Raw genomic sequence first — 15,460 nt, 5'->3', positions numbered from 1 at the left:
TATTCTATTTTCCTTTCTTGCATTTTATATTTAATTTTCTTTTCTATTCTGAAAAAAAAATCAGGAAAAAATACAAAATTACTAACCTTTTCCGTGACGACATTTTACAGCGGTAAATTATAGTGGCGGTATTTTCCGTCAATAAATAACTGACGCTCTTTTCTATAGGTAAATTACTGAAGTAATTTTCTATGAGCAAGTTATTGACAGAAAAAGCTATCGAAAAAATTCTAATAGCTTTCCTAAAAACCTGCCATTACCAACAAAGGTTATATTGACAGATTTATCGTCATCCATAATCTGTCGAAAATCTATCATTACTGATGATTTTAGGTCAAAACTGATGACCAAAAGCCATTAGTACAAACAATTTTTCTTGTAGTGATTTTCCAAAGTTATGCAATTTTGTGAAGAATCGTTGGGGTGTCATTTCTAATTTGATAGTAAGAACTGACATAATAGTCAAACATAAACATGGTTAACTACCACATCAATGAAGAGGTCACATCTCAGCAAATAAAAAGACATGAATTTTTGGATTAAGAGTTTAGTGGTGAAATCACATATACAATATAAAAAATAGGCGGCCAAAATATCAAATAAAAAAAGTTGAGGGAACTAAATCATGTGATTTCCTATCCTATACTATATACTATTTTCGAAACTAAAAAGTGACAGCTCCGATAAGTGTCATCCCTCATTCTATGTCTTTCTTCATAAGCTTTCTCTCTCATAGTATAATTAGTAGGTAGATGATGTCATATTTATATTTTCTGATTTGTTTTAGTAATATATTAATATTGCACTTAGTAGTTATTAATTTTTTTTAAAGCAAAACGAGATATATATATATATATATTAAATGAACTAATATTAATTGTTATTAATGATATTAGAATAATTTATAAAAGTCAATTGTGATTTTTTTCAAAAATAACTATTGTATTAATTTGAGATTTAATGGTTTTTGATAACATAACTAATAAAAGTCAATTGTGACTTTTCTACCATTAAGATATATGCTGACAAATTTTTTTTGTAGTGATTATTTTTATTTTTTATATTATAAAAAATTGGAAGTAATTTCTTGCGTTCAAAATTATATCAAATATTCCATAAAAAATGGATATCAAATAGTTTTAAAGGATTGATTTGGAAATTAACTCAAAAAATTTGTATTTTTGGTTTTCGTATATTAATCTGGAAGATTAAAATAGTTTGGTATATTGATTTCAAGCATAACAAATTAGAAAAAAAGGGGAAATTAATGTAACTCAGATTAGAAAAAACTTCAATAAGTGATATACATATTTAAAAAAGAAAAAGGAGAAAGGAAATATGAAAATGTCCGATGTATGCCAACAAAATATTCTTATTCTATTTGCGCATGGTGCGAGATCAATATTAGTAATCACTAAACTGTGAGACTGAAATTGCTAAGTTAAAATTGCAGATTCACTAAACTGGCCGATTAATTGCGAAAAAAAAATGGAAACTAAAATCAAGATATCACTAAATGTGGAGATAAAAAATTATTAAATACTCGTTGTTTAGTTTAAAAGTCTTGTGATGGACTGGGAATCTTGCCATATTAGATTCCCCTGAAGGAGAATGGATTATTCATCATGGGAAGTAGATTTTTTTTTCTTCCATTCAACTCCCTTGGGATATATGTCTCTTTGACCTACAATGTTACAATGATTTAAGATTTATTGAGCTTGTTCTGTTGAAGAAAGTCTCAAACAATCATACACGCCAATTCAGTAATATTTTAAATCTCCAGTACTCAATAATAAATATGTGAACCTCTGCGTTTCTGAGCCCAGATTTCAATAAATTATAAATGGTGATTAATTTTTATTTTTTTGGTTACATAGGAACAAAAATTGGTGACGATTTTACCTCAAGTAATTTTTTTTTGAAAGACTCAAGTAATTGAGTACTATATATTACATATATGTCCTGTATGGCAATATTTAAAAGAAAAGTATTTATTATTAAACTATTCAACTTTACAAAATAAACGTATATATTTATACACACACGCGGACTGCGGAAATATAGCATTTGATCTTTCAAAGATTTTGATTTTGGATTTTTGAAGCTATCTTTTTGTCTCGAAGAATAGAATCATCGAAGAATCGAACGCAAGTATTATTTTCCTTTTATTTGATTTTGTGGGACTAAGAATTTTTAAACTATTATTATTTTTTTGAAAACATCAAAAACCTTTCATTAATAGTGGATTAGATCAAACAACTAAACCAAAAGTTTAACGGAAACGGCTGATGATAAAAATTTAAAAAAATACAAAGATGTATTTCTCGACATTAGCCATGAAGATTAAAATATCCTGTCGTAGTCTCATAGATATGAAGTATTATTTTCAACACATATTATAACATTAAATACACTAACATTATTGCTTTGGCTCAAAAGATCCAATAACATCTCAACGTGTCCAAATTTTTTATGACTAAATAAACACCCTAGAGGTCTGGTCCCAACACGACTAAGTGGCTATGACTTCAACCTACTAAGAAAGGTTGCCTGATGGCGGTCAATGTCTCGGAAGACCTCCCTAAAGGCTTCATCAAGACTTTGAGAGATTGTTATGATGGATACTGAACTTATAAATAGTGATGTAGTCGTTCATTGATGGATACATTATGCATTGTGCTAAACTTAGAGTTCTCACATCCCATTTTCGAAAAAAAAAAGAGAAACCTAAATGATTTTTCCGACAGAGTAGTTGTTAATGTGGAAGACCAACCTCTTCTTCTTCATTGTTTTTGTCGCTCGTTATGGATTCATATATGTTTCTTCTCTATTGTTCTCATCGATTTGACATGATAGATCTTATAGATCATATATAGAGTTCCTCTCAATTCCCATCCATACAAAATATTTAAATTATTTTTAACATTCTTAATTTTTTAACTCTTACTCGTACAAATTGAATAATATGTTTTAAATTGAATAAATTAAAAATTGCAGTAATTTTTTTGATACATCGAAAATATAAATTACACTCTGTAAGAATTGATTCCTAGATCTTCTCTTCCTCAACAATATATCTCTCAACTCTTACCACTTGAGTGATTATTCGAGAACAGGTAGTACAATATTTTTGTACAATATTTTTTCTTTTTCTATAACATAAGAATATTCATTTCAGAAGCATGGAAGAATGTAGTAGGTCAAGACCTAAGAAAAGGACAGATAGTAATTAGTAATATCGTACCCGAAGATGCATATGGAATTATGGATAATAACCAGGGTCCTTAAAAAAATGATAAATATGCATAAAATAGGCAAATTCTGTGGTACCTTGAAATTTTTTTGGGTACGGTACCCCGACTAGATGAAATTGTGAAATTGAAGGGCAGAGAAAGAGAGAAGATTAGACCTTTTAACTTTTGCTGGAATCTTAGACATCATGTCGATTGTTCCAGCTCTTTTTAAGTCAGAATCTAGTGGTGGAAGTGGAAATGTATGCGATGTAAGAACAAGAGAGTTATTGACCATAATAAGGGTGAGATATGAAAATTGGTGTCTGGCGAACGACAAGATAATGAGATAATCTACTAAAATGCTTATGAATGATGGTGCTAGAGGCTTTTAGAAGTTTAAAAAATTGAAGATAAAGTGGGTTTACATCATTTAAGGTACCGTACCTTCATTTAAATTAAGGTACCACAGCAAGCATCAAAAACTTATGTTCCCATTTCAATACCACGACCAACAAAGGTGTAAATAAGGCACCACGACCAACAAAGGTGTTAAAAAAAGAGAAATTACCACTATAGAAAAGCTTGCATTAATTTATCCTAAAAATTTCGTATATTTTATTCGTGGGGTTGTCTAAATGACCCATGATAAAGTTTGGGTTAAATAACCCATCATCCAATCACATTGGAGATAGGTGAGTTGGAATTTCTATATTTTATTTATTAATTTATTTCTAACTCATTTATCTCCAATGTGATTGGATGATGGGTTATTTAACCCAAACTTTATCATGGGTCATTTAGACAACCCCTTTATTCGTATGCCAATTAATTAATGCTAAAGTAGTTGCGAGTTGCCCATTTGTGTATATCTATAATAGAAATATTTAAAAACTAAAAGTACAAACCATATAAATAACTAAACAGGTAAGCAAGGCATCATCATTCATCAACCACTTTCAAAGTTCCACTCCTTCTTCTTCAACCCTTACATGACCACACGTTACCATCAGTATATTCACTCCCCTGCATGATTTCCACTTGCTCACAAAAAATATCTTCATTTGATTCTTCCTCCCCTCTTTACTAAATATTTATCACAGACATAATCATAACCATAATCGTTACTCAGCTATAAAACCATTCAATTTGATTCTCAATTCTTCATTTTCTCTCATTTCAAATATAGAGATGGGAAGAGATGTGTGTGGAAGTGGAAGAATGGGACCAAAATGGACAAAAATGGAGAAAACCATAAACGATTCTGTCTCCAAGAGCTTTGTTGGAAGCTACTTCAAGCTAGAAGCAAGGAAAACATGCTTCACAAAAGAGCTCCGTGCAGCCACAGCCACTTTTGTCACCATGGCCTACATCATCACCGTCAACGCCACCATCATCGCCGCCTCTGGAGGAACCTGCTCCACCGCTGACTGCACCGCCCCGGCAGGTCCAGACTGCACGGTAAAGCCTAATGCTGGCTATGAAAGCTGCCTTGCAAAGACCAAGAGTGACTTGGTGGTGGCCACTGCTGTGACAGCCATGGTTTCATCTATTGCTATGGGACTCTTAGCCAACCTTCCTTTCGGCCTGGCTCCAGGTATGGGCCCAAATGCTTACCTAGCTTTTAACATGGTAGGCTTTCATGGAACTGGGCCACTCTCATATCAAACAGCAATGGCTGTGGTGTGTATTGAAGGGTGTGCTTTTCTTTTGGTGTCTGCTCTTGGGTTAAGAGGCAAGCTTGCTAAGCTCATACCTCATTCTATTAGGCTTGCTTGTGCTGCTGGGATTGGGCTTTTCATTGCCTTTGTGGGCCTGCAAGCAAGCCAGGGTGTTGGGCTTATTGGGCCTGATGCTTCCAATCTTGTCACCATCACAGCCTGCAAGAGCACTGACCCAATAACAGGAGCATGCTTGGGTGGGAGATTGCAAAGCCCAACATTTTGGCTTGGGCTTGTGGGCTTCCTCATTACAAGCTATGGGCTAATGAAGAACATCAGGGGTAGCATGATTTATGGCATTCTTTTTGTAACCTTGGTGTCATGGTTTAGGCACACAGAGGTGACTTTTTTCCCTGATACTCCACTTGGGGATGCAAATTTCAGCTATTTCAAGAAAGTGGTTGATTTTCATAAAATCAAATCCACTGCTGGGGTTCTTAGTTTCAGTGAATTTAATAAAAAAGAAGTTTGGGAGGCTTTGGCTACCTTGTTCTATGTTGATGTGATTGCATTGACAGGGATCATGTACACACTTGCAGAGATTGGTGAGTTTGTGGATGAGAAAGGGAATTTTGAAGGTGAGTACATGGCTTACTTGGTTGATGCAGGTGGAACAATTGTGGGTTCTGCATTGGGTGTGACAACAACTGCAACATTTGTGGAATCTTCAGCTGGGATGAGAGAAGGGGGTAGAACAGGCTTAACTGCTGTGATGATTGGTGTGTTCTTCTTTTTCTCTCTATTTTTCACTCCTCTGTTTTCCAGTGTTCCTCCTTGGGCTATTGGCCCTTCACTGGTGATGGTTGGGGTGATGATGATGAAGGTGGTGAAGGACATAGATTGGACAAACATTAAGGAAGCTGTTCCTGCTTTTGCTATAATGCTTCTCATGCCTCTCACTTTCTCCATAGCTTATGGGATTATTGGGGGGATTGGGCTCTACATTGCTCTTAGCCTCTTGGATTATGCAACGAGCGCCATAAATTGGTTGAGGAAGATGAGGAGAATGGTGACCAAGGAGCACAATCAAGTATCTGCTACTGCTGGTGTTGAATCAATTGTGGAAATTATATGAAATCTTGTGGTATGATTAATGGTTTTGGTTGTCAATTATGGACTCATGGTGGTGTTATTTTAGAACTCTTTGTTTGTAGATTTTAGCTGCTAAGTGTATAGGTTGCTAGTCCTTAGACATAAGCAGTCACAATATTAACTTGATTTCAGTGTTATCCTATATATTTTAGCAACCTATATATTTTAGCAACCAATGCATTTTCTTAAGTAGTTGAAATTAAACAAGGAATTTGGCTCCTCAAATTGGGTGTGAAAATTTTCTACTAATAACAAAGTACAAAGTGTATTGAAAAGAGTCTTAAATAGCATATTATTAACAATTTTGATACATAAAATGGGGGATAAAACTCAGGTTTGGTGCTACTATTTGTTTGTGCGGTTAACTAAAATAATTCAACTACATCTAACTTAATTGTGATGATATATGTAATTACCCTTTTTAATATGTGTGTCACATTTTAATTGGACAACATAAAAACCGGACACTCTGAATTCTCTTAATTATAAACAAATTTAATAGTGTCGAGTTTCACCATCTTATCATTGTAAAATTAGATGTAGGTACCACTGCTAACAACTAATAGGTTCAAGTAGTACATAAGTACATAATTATTTTTCCTCGAATAAAATCTTGAGTTTAAATTCAGTTTATTATTGAAAAAAATCCACATGAAAAGTTAGTCCAACCATGACGTGCATGTTCTGAAATCAAACAAAATTATTTTCTATTGAGAAAACACATTAAACCAAATAGAGCCTACACCCTTCAATTGAAGTCTTGTTTTGATTGACAAACAAATTTTTTTTTCGGTACAGCGGAAAAGACAACCAATTTTTTATTTCATCTCATTTTCATTTACTTTTTCTTCATATATTTTTCTTCTTTTCCTATCACACATCACCTATCAATATCTCTTTTTTATATACTTTTTATTCATATTTCTCTAAAAAATGTGGGTGCAATGGGTGTTAACATTTTTTCCCCATTTAAGTCTTCATATGTGGTTACTCAGGAAGTGAGGACAAGTGTTGATGCATGATTATTTATGTCAAAATTCATGAGATTAAAACTTAAGTCAAGTTAAACGGGACTTACAAATTAAGGATATCAAATACCGAGCGCTTATAGTGTAGAACACAATTAAACATTACTGAGTAAGTAGCATATGCTCTAATACAATTGAATTACTAACCCAAACCAAACCGAACAAACACTAAGGATATCAAAGGTTGTTTTTCATGGCACACCCTTCTCGGTGTCCTTGGCTGTACAACGTATGATTGGGCTGTTGCAACAACCACCTGATGTTTGCGGTGAGTTGCAGAATGGGTTTGCTTTGGTCGCAGCTTGGCAGCGCCCAATAGAAGAGATTGTGAAGATAAATATTGACGCTTCTTTCAAGTCTGCAGCAGAGGTTGGGGCTGGTATGGTTGCTAGAGACCATGAGGGCATGGTGTTTGCGTCAGCATGCGCGTATCCTATGGCAGCCTCCTCACTAGTGCTCGCGGAGGCGTGTGCTTTGAGGTGGGCTATGTTGTTGGCTTCCCAGTTGGGATTTCGGTGGGTTTGTGTCGAGACAGATTGTTTGCAGTTGTTTCAATGTTAGAAAAAACCGCCGGATGGTGCTTCTTATCTTGTTTTAATTATTCAAGAATGTTTTTTTACTTTGTCGTTCTTTTGATGTAATGACTTTATTTTTTGTGCGTCGTTCTGGCAACTCTATCGCGGATTTGCTTGCGAGAAATACTTCCTCTTTCGCCGGTTTAGTGTGGATTGAGGGGTTTCCCTTTGAAGCTTCTACGTTTGTTTCTGCGGATATTACGATATCTATACCAAAACAAAATTACTGTTCTAGTGTTTTGCCCCTTTCTGGCGAGATGAGAATCCATGCTCAATTTCTGCTTCCAGTGCTCTGTTGATTTGGGGAGGGAGATTCCATGTTCAATTCGTAGGAGGGGGTTCGAGCTGCCCAGGTTGGCTACCCAGGTAAACCCTAGAAAAATGACTGTTTTTTCATGTTCTCCTATGCATGCTCTGGTTTTCATTCCCAGTAATAGAAGAATGAATGTTGTGATCTCTCATTTTCATTCAATAGAAACTGGGAGTTACAGGTTTATATAGAAAAGAAAAAATACACATGTAACAGATAGTGTAACAAACTAACTCACTTCTAATTAATTCTGTTATGATAACTCAGTTGTGATACCCAGATTTGGATTGATGGGATGTGGTGGAAGGGAGTTGAATGGAATGGTAGAGTGTTCCTTTGTTTGGATTTGTTATTGAATGGTGACATGAGATGAAATGTAGTGGGATGTATACTATCCCATTCCATTTCCTCTCATTGTGCTTCTTCCCCTCCGATTTGGGGCATTATGGAATGGAACCTGAATTTTACAATGTGGATGTCCTTCTTATTTAGTTATAAAAGTAGCTCTAGTTAAAAAAAAATTGCAATGTAATACATTACTCGGAGTCGAAAGAATGTGATTGTTGCTGTGGCTAATCTTTAATAATTGGATGAATTTTCTGAACATAAAGTCTATAATGTACAAGAACATAATAATCATAGTAATATCTCATCTGCACAATGCATTTTTTTGGAGTAATAATATATAAGTTTATTTGATGAAATAGGTATGATGAGATTTTAATTTTACAAATTATCTGACTTGAAAATTATTCTGTTCCATCCCAGATTCAGAGCCATGGCCACTTCTTCCCGCAAGGTTAAAGCTTCGGCTAGAAGAGACAGGATTAGCAGGTTGCCAGATGAAACCCTCTGTCAGATTCTAAGTTGTCCTGTAACTCACCCTTACGCTTTATTTTTGTTAGATAACAAAGACTTAGCCGGAGCCGATGAAGCCTCCGGTTGAGATGATAGTTGCAGAGTTTGTGGTGCCTGAGGGATGGCAAGTTAATCCCGACACAGGCATTTGTTCGTACACAGGGATGCCGACTTTTGGTACCGCCATTTGAATGACCCTCCTTCGGGCTATTCGGTCTCATTCCCCAGGATGTTTTGCTTTTACATGCCTCCTCGTTTCTTGGCAAAGGAGGATATGGAGGATCCACCTCTGCCGCCTATGCCCACATTTACCATTCCACTGTCAGCTGCGCCACCACAACCACAACCAGGTGTGACCGTAGAGAATGGGCATGTGGAGAATGCCCCTAGTAGCAATGGATTCCTATGTAAGATCAAGTTTTGATCGTGTAGTACAACTCTATGTTTTGATAATTACAAGTTATCTTTCTAGTATGAACAATTATGGTACTCTAACGTGTTTTCTGAGTGTGCTCTTGACAGGCTCTGACCTTAACATAATCTCACACAAATCAGAAGCACTGTGCTTAAAGAGTGACCCTAGCAACGCTTTCGCAATCTCTATGTTCAATCTGAACAGTAGAAAAGCTTCAGAATATCTGTAGTTAATCAAGCTCTGATAAGGACTCAGCTCACTTGAAGTTCTGAAGATCCAGACGTTCTGACAACCCAGACACTCTGAAGGTTCAGAAGCTCTGATGGTGTAGAAGGCTCTGAAGATCCAAAAGCTGAAAAGTGAAGACTCTGAAGTCCAAAAGCAAATGGCTCTGAAGACCAAGTACTTCTCCTCTGAGTTCAGAATCAGAAGATACAACGGTCAGAGGATCCATGCTTCCCTCTGACTCTGATCAACAAGCTTCACAAGTTCCAACACGAAGCATTCCTCTGATCAGAAGTCTACTAGGTTAAAGGTCAAGTCACTATCCAAAGTACAAAAGCAAATGTACTATCCTGACGACCTAACCTAACATTCTCAGCCACAGCAGAAGCTGGAAATCCCAGATCTGCCCTCCAACGGTAGCATTTCCATGCAATGTTCAAACCCTAATCCTTGGAGTATATATAGAGGCTGAAGATTGAAAGATGCGTACGAAAGAAACCTATACGTGTAACACCCCGATTTCGGTGGCGTCACTTTAGTAACCAAAAATAAACTTAATGCGGAAAAACGTGAATATTTTTTTTGATAATAACTAAGACAAGACTGAATTAGATAAAACCCAAATGCGAAAAGCAATAAAACTAATATGCAATATATACGACAGCCCCCGCTGTAAATAGCTAGCCACGTCACGAGTAAACCTCCAGTGACGGGTAAGAAAGTGTAACGCCCGTAGGCAATATATACAACCCAAATGAAAAGGGTGAAGTGTCCGCAACACCATCCCTCAAAACTGAGAATGAGCTGGCCCATCGGCCTGAAACAAGATCTCCTATGTCCAACCAACTCTCTGTGATTCCCGTAAAGAAACCACACAAAAAGCTATAGGTGGGAAACTACCCTGTCCCAAAGAAAACAAATGATGTTCAGAGCTAAGACTCTACTCCTACACTAATCCCATCTCGAGGAGCTCACACTAACACTCAGTCCTACGTACTAGCATGATCGTCGTCTGAACCAGAATCCAGAACGACCTAGTCTATGTACACCATCCGTCCTCCTCTCGCTACCGCGATGCACTCCTGTTCCAGCATCTCAACTCTAGTTTCCCCCGAAGGGTGAACCATCATGATCTAGTCCGCCATGGACATCTGACAAAGGGCGTTTGTCCGCCAAAGCACACACAGAAGACGCGAGGGTCAACTCCAAAGAATTATGTAAATAATAGCATCGATAGATACAGATAATAGAATAGCCACTTAGGCTTATAGCTAGGGATGACATCCTAGGGTTGCATATTCCATAATGAACATAACAGCAATAATAACAATTAACATATTCCAAATAGGATTAACAAATAACAATCACATTCGACAACTAAGTTAGTATGCATGTTGCATGATATGCAATGCAGGTTAACCCAGTCAACCAATATGCATTCCGGAACGGATGGACATCATCGGATCAGCCCTAGCACCAGCCACGGTGGGACCATTTCGGCCCGTGTGCCTCTTACTCCAATGACAGCATGTAGTCAGATCAGCATAAAACCCGAAGGCCTGCCATTTCGGTCTGCTACTAAGAGTCACCTAACAGCGCTCTTACGCGGAAATCCTGGTCTTATAACCAATTTTGGAATCCGCCGTGGTCCGGTATCTCGCCGTGTTTAAACCACTTAATGAGTGCATGCAATGCAGTGATTAGCCAAACAACGTCTCCGACCTCACTCGACACGTCGCCACGCGTTCTAGCTAAATTAATGTCTCTAAAAAACTTACCCTAAGGTAAAGTCGATTCTGCGACAAAAGACACTTCTTCACATCAACATAGTAACTCATGATGATCTCCAAATCATCCGACTCATCTCAATCCGATGGTCACAACTGCTCAACGAGCACAGAGTATCACACTCTCGGAAACTAACGGTTTCCCGGACTTATCCCCAGGATAGCCCAACAACATAGCTGCTTCAACAGCACCACAACAAACGCTGCTCCAACAGCACAACAACAACATACTCAACACTTGGATCCGACGACACTTCTCGTTTTCCAAAACTAAGATTTGACTTCCAACGCCTTCCTTCGAGATTGTTATCATTACGTAAAGATTTAGAGGTTATTTAAGGTCTTATGTGTTTTCCTTATAAAATAGATTCCATTTTGTCTTCTCGCAAATCTTATACATTTTCAGGATCTCCCAATCCCAAATCACTTCCAGAGAATGTCTCGATCCACTAAACAAAGACAAGGCCCGAACCTCGTTCGTCCTATCAAGCTTTCTCAAAACTCTCAAAATAAAATCGGCATGACCTGCCCGCTATTCTCACCATTCAGAAACTCAGATTTCATTGCAAAAGTATAAATAACTCAGCGCAACCAATCAACATGTCATACATCAACATATTAAGCAATAACCACATAGCACTTAGCATATAAGGCATGCACCACACATCCTAAATTACCCAATTAGCACTTAGCATGTAATTCACTCATCAAAAACATTCAGTAGATGCATCATCTACATTGTCAGCCGAAGCCTCAGAAAACATTTTCCAATCACACACAATCCAGTGCATAAACAGTAAACAATGTCGAAAGCATCGACCCTAAGTATTAACTAGAGATTAAGTGAGAAGCCCTCACCTGTAGGTTCTCCAGAATGATCGTCTAGCGCTTCCTCGCAAGCAAAGTCTTGTTCCTCGGGAAACTCTTCAAAAGCACCTTTAGAACAAAACCACAGAAATCAATCAAAATCTATCGGAAACTAAGCTATCAATACTTACTAAGGTTACACGAAGTAATCTATACTCTAAGGTACGATAATCTAGCGCGAAAGACAAGTTTTCGGAAAAGGAAATTTTCCTCCTCCCCCTTAAATAGGTTCGGCCACTTTAGGTAATTAGGAGACTCGATTTTTCTTCGATCAAACTTGGTTCCTATGCTATCATTAGCCGTAACTAAGGGTATTCTGAACTCGGAAAAATTATCGGATCAAAAACTGTCGCAGGGGTATTTTGGTCATGATTTTTAACTTAGAAATTTCAAAACTGAAATCCCAAAAACCAAATTTTGCAGGGACGTTACTAACGACGTTTATGACAACTAATCCTACTAGCACTAAGCTAAGGCGATAGTTTTCAGCCTAAAGGTTGAAGCTTTACTTCAAAAACTCCAAAAATGGGTATTTTAGGCTAAAATTGATTCCGGCGGAATTCCGGCGACATAACGGAAAATCTAATCCGGCAGAAGTGATCTTGGGCACATAAAGAAGAGGTTTAGAATCAGAAATGAAAGATTCAGGATAGTTTTGCAAAAACCCATAAACTATCAGCTCAGAAAAGCCTACAGAAAAGCTATGGAAAAAGCGATCAGAGGTAAGGATTAGCGACTATACCTCGAAACCTTGAAGTAGCAACTAATTGATCGACGATCAAGCAAGGATTGAACAAAAACTCTTCTTCCTTCTTCCTTGTTCTTGGCCGCGGGTTTGGAGAGAAAAATGGAGGAAAATTTGTGTTTTTCTTCCTTTCTTGGCTATATATAGAAGATGGAAATTCGCGGGAAAATGAAAGTTTTGCGAATCTGATTTTTCCGGCGTCATTCTCCGTGAATTAATAGATATGTTTTGGCAAAAGAGTTCCAAAACTATAAAGAGGTCTCCTTGTATTTTTGGCAACTAATGCATAGTCGGTATAAAACTATTTTACCCGATAAGTTGCTTTTTGCATCGAAAGTCGGAATAGAAAACTTCCTTCTGAAGAAAGATTGAAATCATCAAGAGAAATGGGTGTACGCGTGTAGAATATTCATTTGAAGTTCTGAATAGATAAAATCCCCATAGTCGGGTGATTCTAGGGTTTTGAAATACCAGGGATTCTGTTTCGGCAAACTTCCGATGATTGGAATCGGACGTTCGTAGATCCTAGAGTTTCGCCTCGAAACGATTGTAATATATGGAAAAAGAGAAGTTCTAACATTTCTCTGAAGATTTTTGGAATTAACTTCCATCGTGCCTAAAAGTGAAAACTAGTTATATACTAGGGTTTCTGACCTAGGTTTAAGCGTATAACGATCGTGCTATAACTTTTATCGATCATAATGCAATCCTTGAATTTTTCCTGAACTCTCTCCTTCATAAATATATTTCATTTAATGAACTTTTGTTCAGGTTTCCCTTCACATTACATAAACCCTAATCGTGAATAAGAAAGTTTATTCACTTAGCATAAGCTGAAAAACTTGGGTCTTACAATACGCGCAAGATATATTCAAATCTTCTAAGCATTCTTTCTTCATTGAATTCATTGTGTTTACTACAAGCTTTTAAGAAGCAATTTCTTTGTAAACAATACTTTCTAAACAGTTGTTTAGTTTACCTTTAGGAGATCAAGGTTGATCGGATCCTAGATGTAACACCCCGATTTCGGTGGAGTCACTTTAGTAACCAAAGATAAAATAAAGCGGAAAAGCAGGTATTTTTTTTCCGTTTTCTTTTTAAATAAAAAGACTTGTCGAATTTAAAGACTCAACCCAATCGCGATTAACAGCGACTAACATACAATAAAAGCACATCCCTCGCTGCAACCAAAATCATCGTCACGAGTGTCCTCGAATGACGGAAAGTAACACCTAGTAACTAAAAGTATTGCCCAACGGCAAACAAGTGCGATCCATATATAGAGTCATAAGTTTTATAAATACAGTCCTCCAAAAAGTAAGTTAGCCCATGACGGCTCCTAAAAGACCTCCTACGTCCGACAAACTCCCTGTGATCCTCATGGAAGAGAACCACAGAAAAAGCTAATAGTCGGGGACCTACCCTGCCCCAAAATAAGAAATGAAAATCATAGCTATGACAACGAAAACAGATATACTACACCCCTAACATCGACCCTCATCCGATCCTGCATGAAGTCCGGGTCCACGTCGAAGGCTCAGTAGTAGTCATTTCGCTCCGGGTCATCCCCGAACGACGAAGCATCACGGAACGATCCGTCAACGACATCTGACAAAAAGGGCATACATAGCCCCCCAAACACAGGTAGCACGCGCAAGGGTCAACTTACGGAATATAGTATAGAGAATACAAGACAACAGGTAAAATATAAGGGGTGTATATATATGTTGTATATATATATATATATATATATATAAGTTCTGCATTGCCTACCCTAAGGTATATACATGGCATGTTATCTAATCTCTAGTAGCAACACAATATTCAATATCTCAACAATTCAACAAATAACATAACGATGTTCACCAATATCAAATCATCAAAAACTCATAACGATGTTTATCAACATCAAATCATCAAGATCTCACCAAATATAGTTAGAGTGCATGTTATGTCAATGCAACGTCAATTCAAAAGGTTCCGGAAGAAGTAGGCTGGGCACGATCGAGTCGGTCCTAACACTGGCATTGTGTCGACCATAACCCTCGAGTGTCACTTACAACCTTGACATAGCCGGATCAGTCCTAACCCTGTGGGTCGACTTTTCCCTCCGCTATGCCTGACATCAACAGGTCGATCCTAACCATACGGTCGATCATATCCCCCATCGAATGCCCGAGTTACCCGAAGGCATGAACTGTACCCGAAGGTATACTGTACCCGAAGGCATATACTGTACCCGAAGGCATATACTGTACCCGAAGGTATATATACTGTACCCGAAGGCATATACTGTACCCGAAGGCATATACTGTACCCGAAGGTATATATACTGTAGTCATAGACCAAAACTTGCTTAATCAGCATAAGTGTTAGAGTTTATTGGCTCTACTGTACCCTAAGGTAAATGTCGATTCTGCGACAAAAGACAGATAACTATAAAAAGAGTGCAATCACTGATGATAACTTCTCGAGTCATACGACTCATCTAATTCGATGGTCAAAACTGCTCAGCGAGCGAAGAGTAACAATGTACTTGGAGACTTATAGTTCCCTGACTTATCCTTTAGATAGTCAAATAAATAAACTGCTCATCGAGCGAAAGAG

The 15,460-nt window shown here is 37.3% G+C and overlaps 1 protein-coding gene across 1 annotated transcript; it reads left to right on the top strand.

Annotated features, from left to right (window-relative positions):
- The first annotated feature begins 4,167 nt into the window (after window positions 1-4,167).
- Window positions 4,168-6,219, top strand: LOC130729766 (adenine/guanine permease AZG2). Its single transcript, XM_057581606.1, has one exon. The coding sequence runs from the start codon at window positions 4,422-4,424 to the stop codon at window positions 6,024-6,026; it is 1,605 nt and encodes a 534-aa protein (XP_057437589.1). The 5' UTR covers window positions 4,168-4,421; the 3' UTR covers window positions 6,027-6,219.
- Window positions 6,220-15,460: the final 9,241 nt, after the last annotated feature.

This window comes from Lotus japonicus, chromosome 1 (genome assembly GCF_012489685.1).
Source record: "Lotus japonicus ecotype B-129 chromosome 1, LjGifu_v1.2".
Taxonomy (NCBI): domain Eukaryota; kingdom Viridiplantae; phylum Streptophyta; class Magnoliopsida; order Fabales; family Fabaceae; genus Lotus; species Lotus japonicus.
Note: the sequence above shows the minus strand (reverse complement) of the source record. Positions and strands in the feature narration are given on the sequence as shown.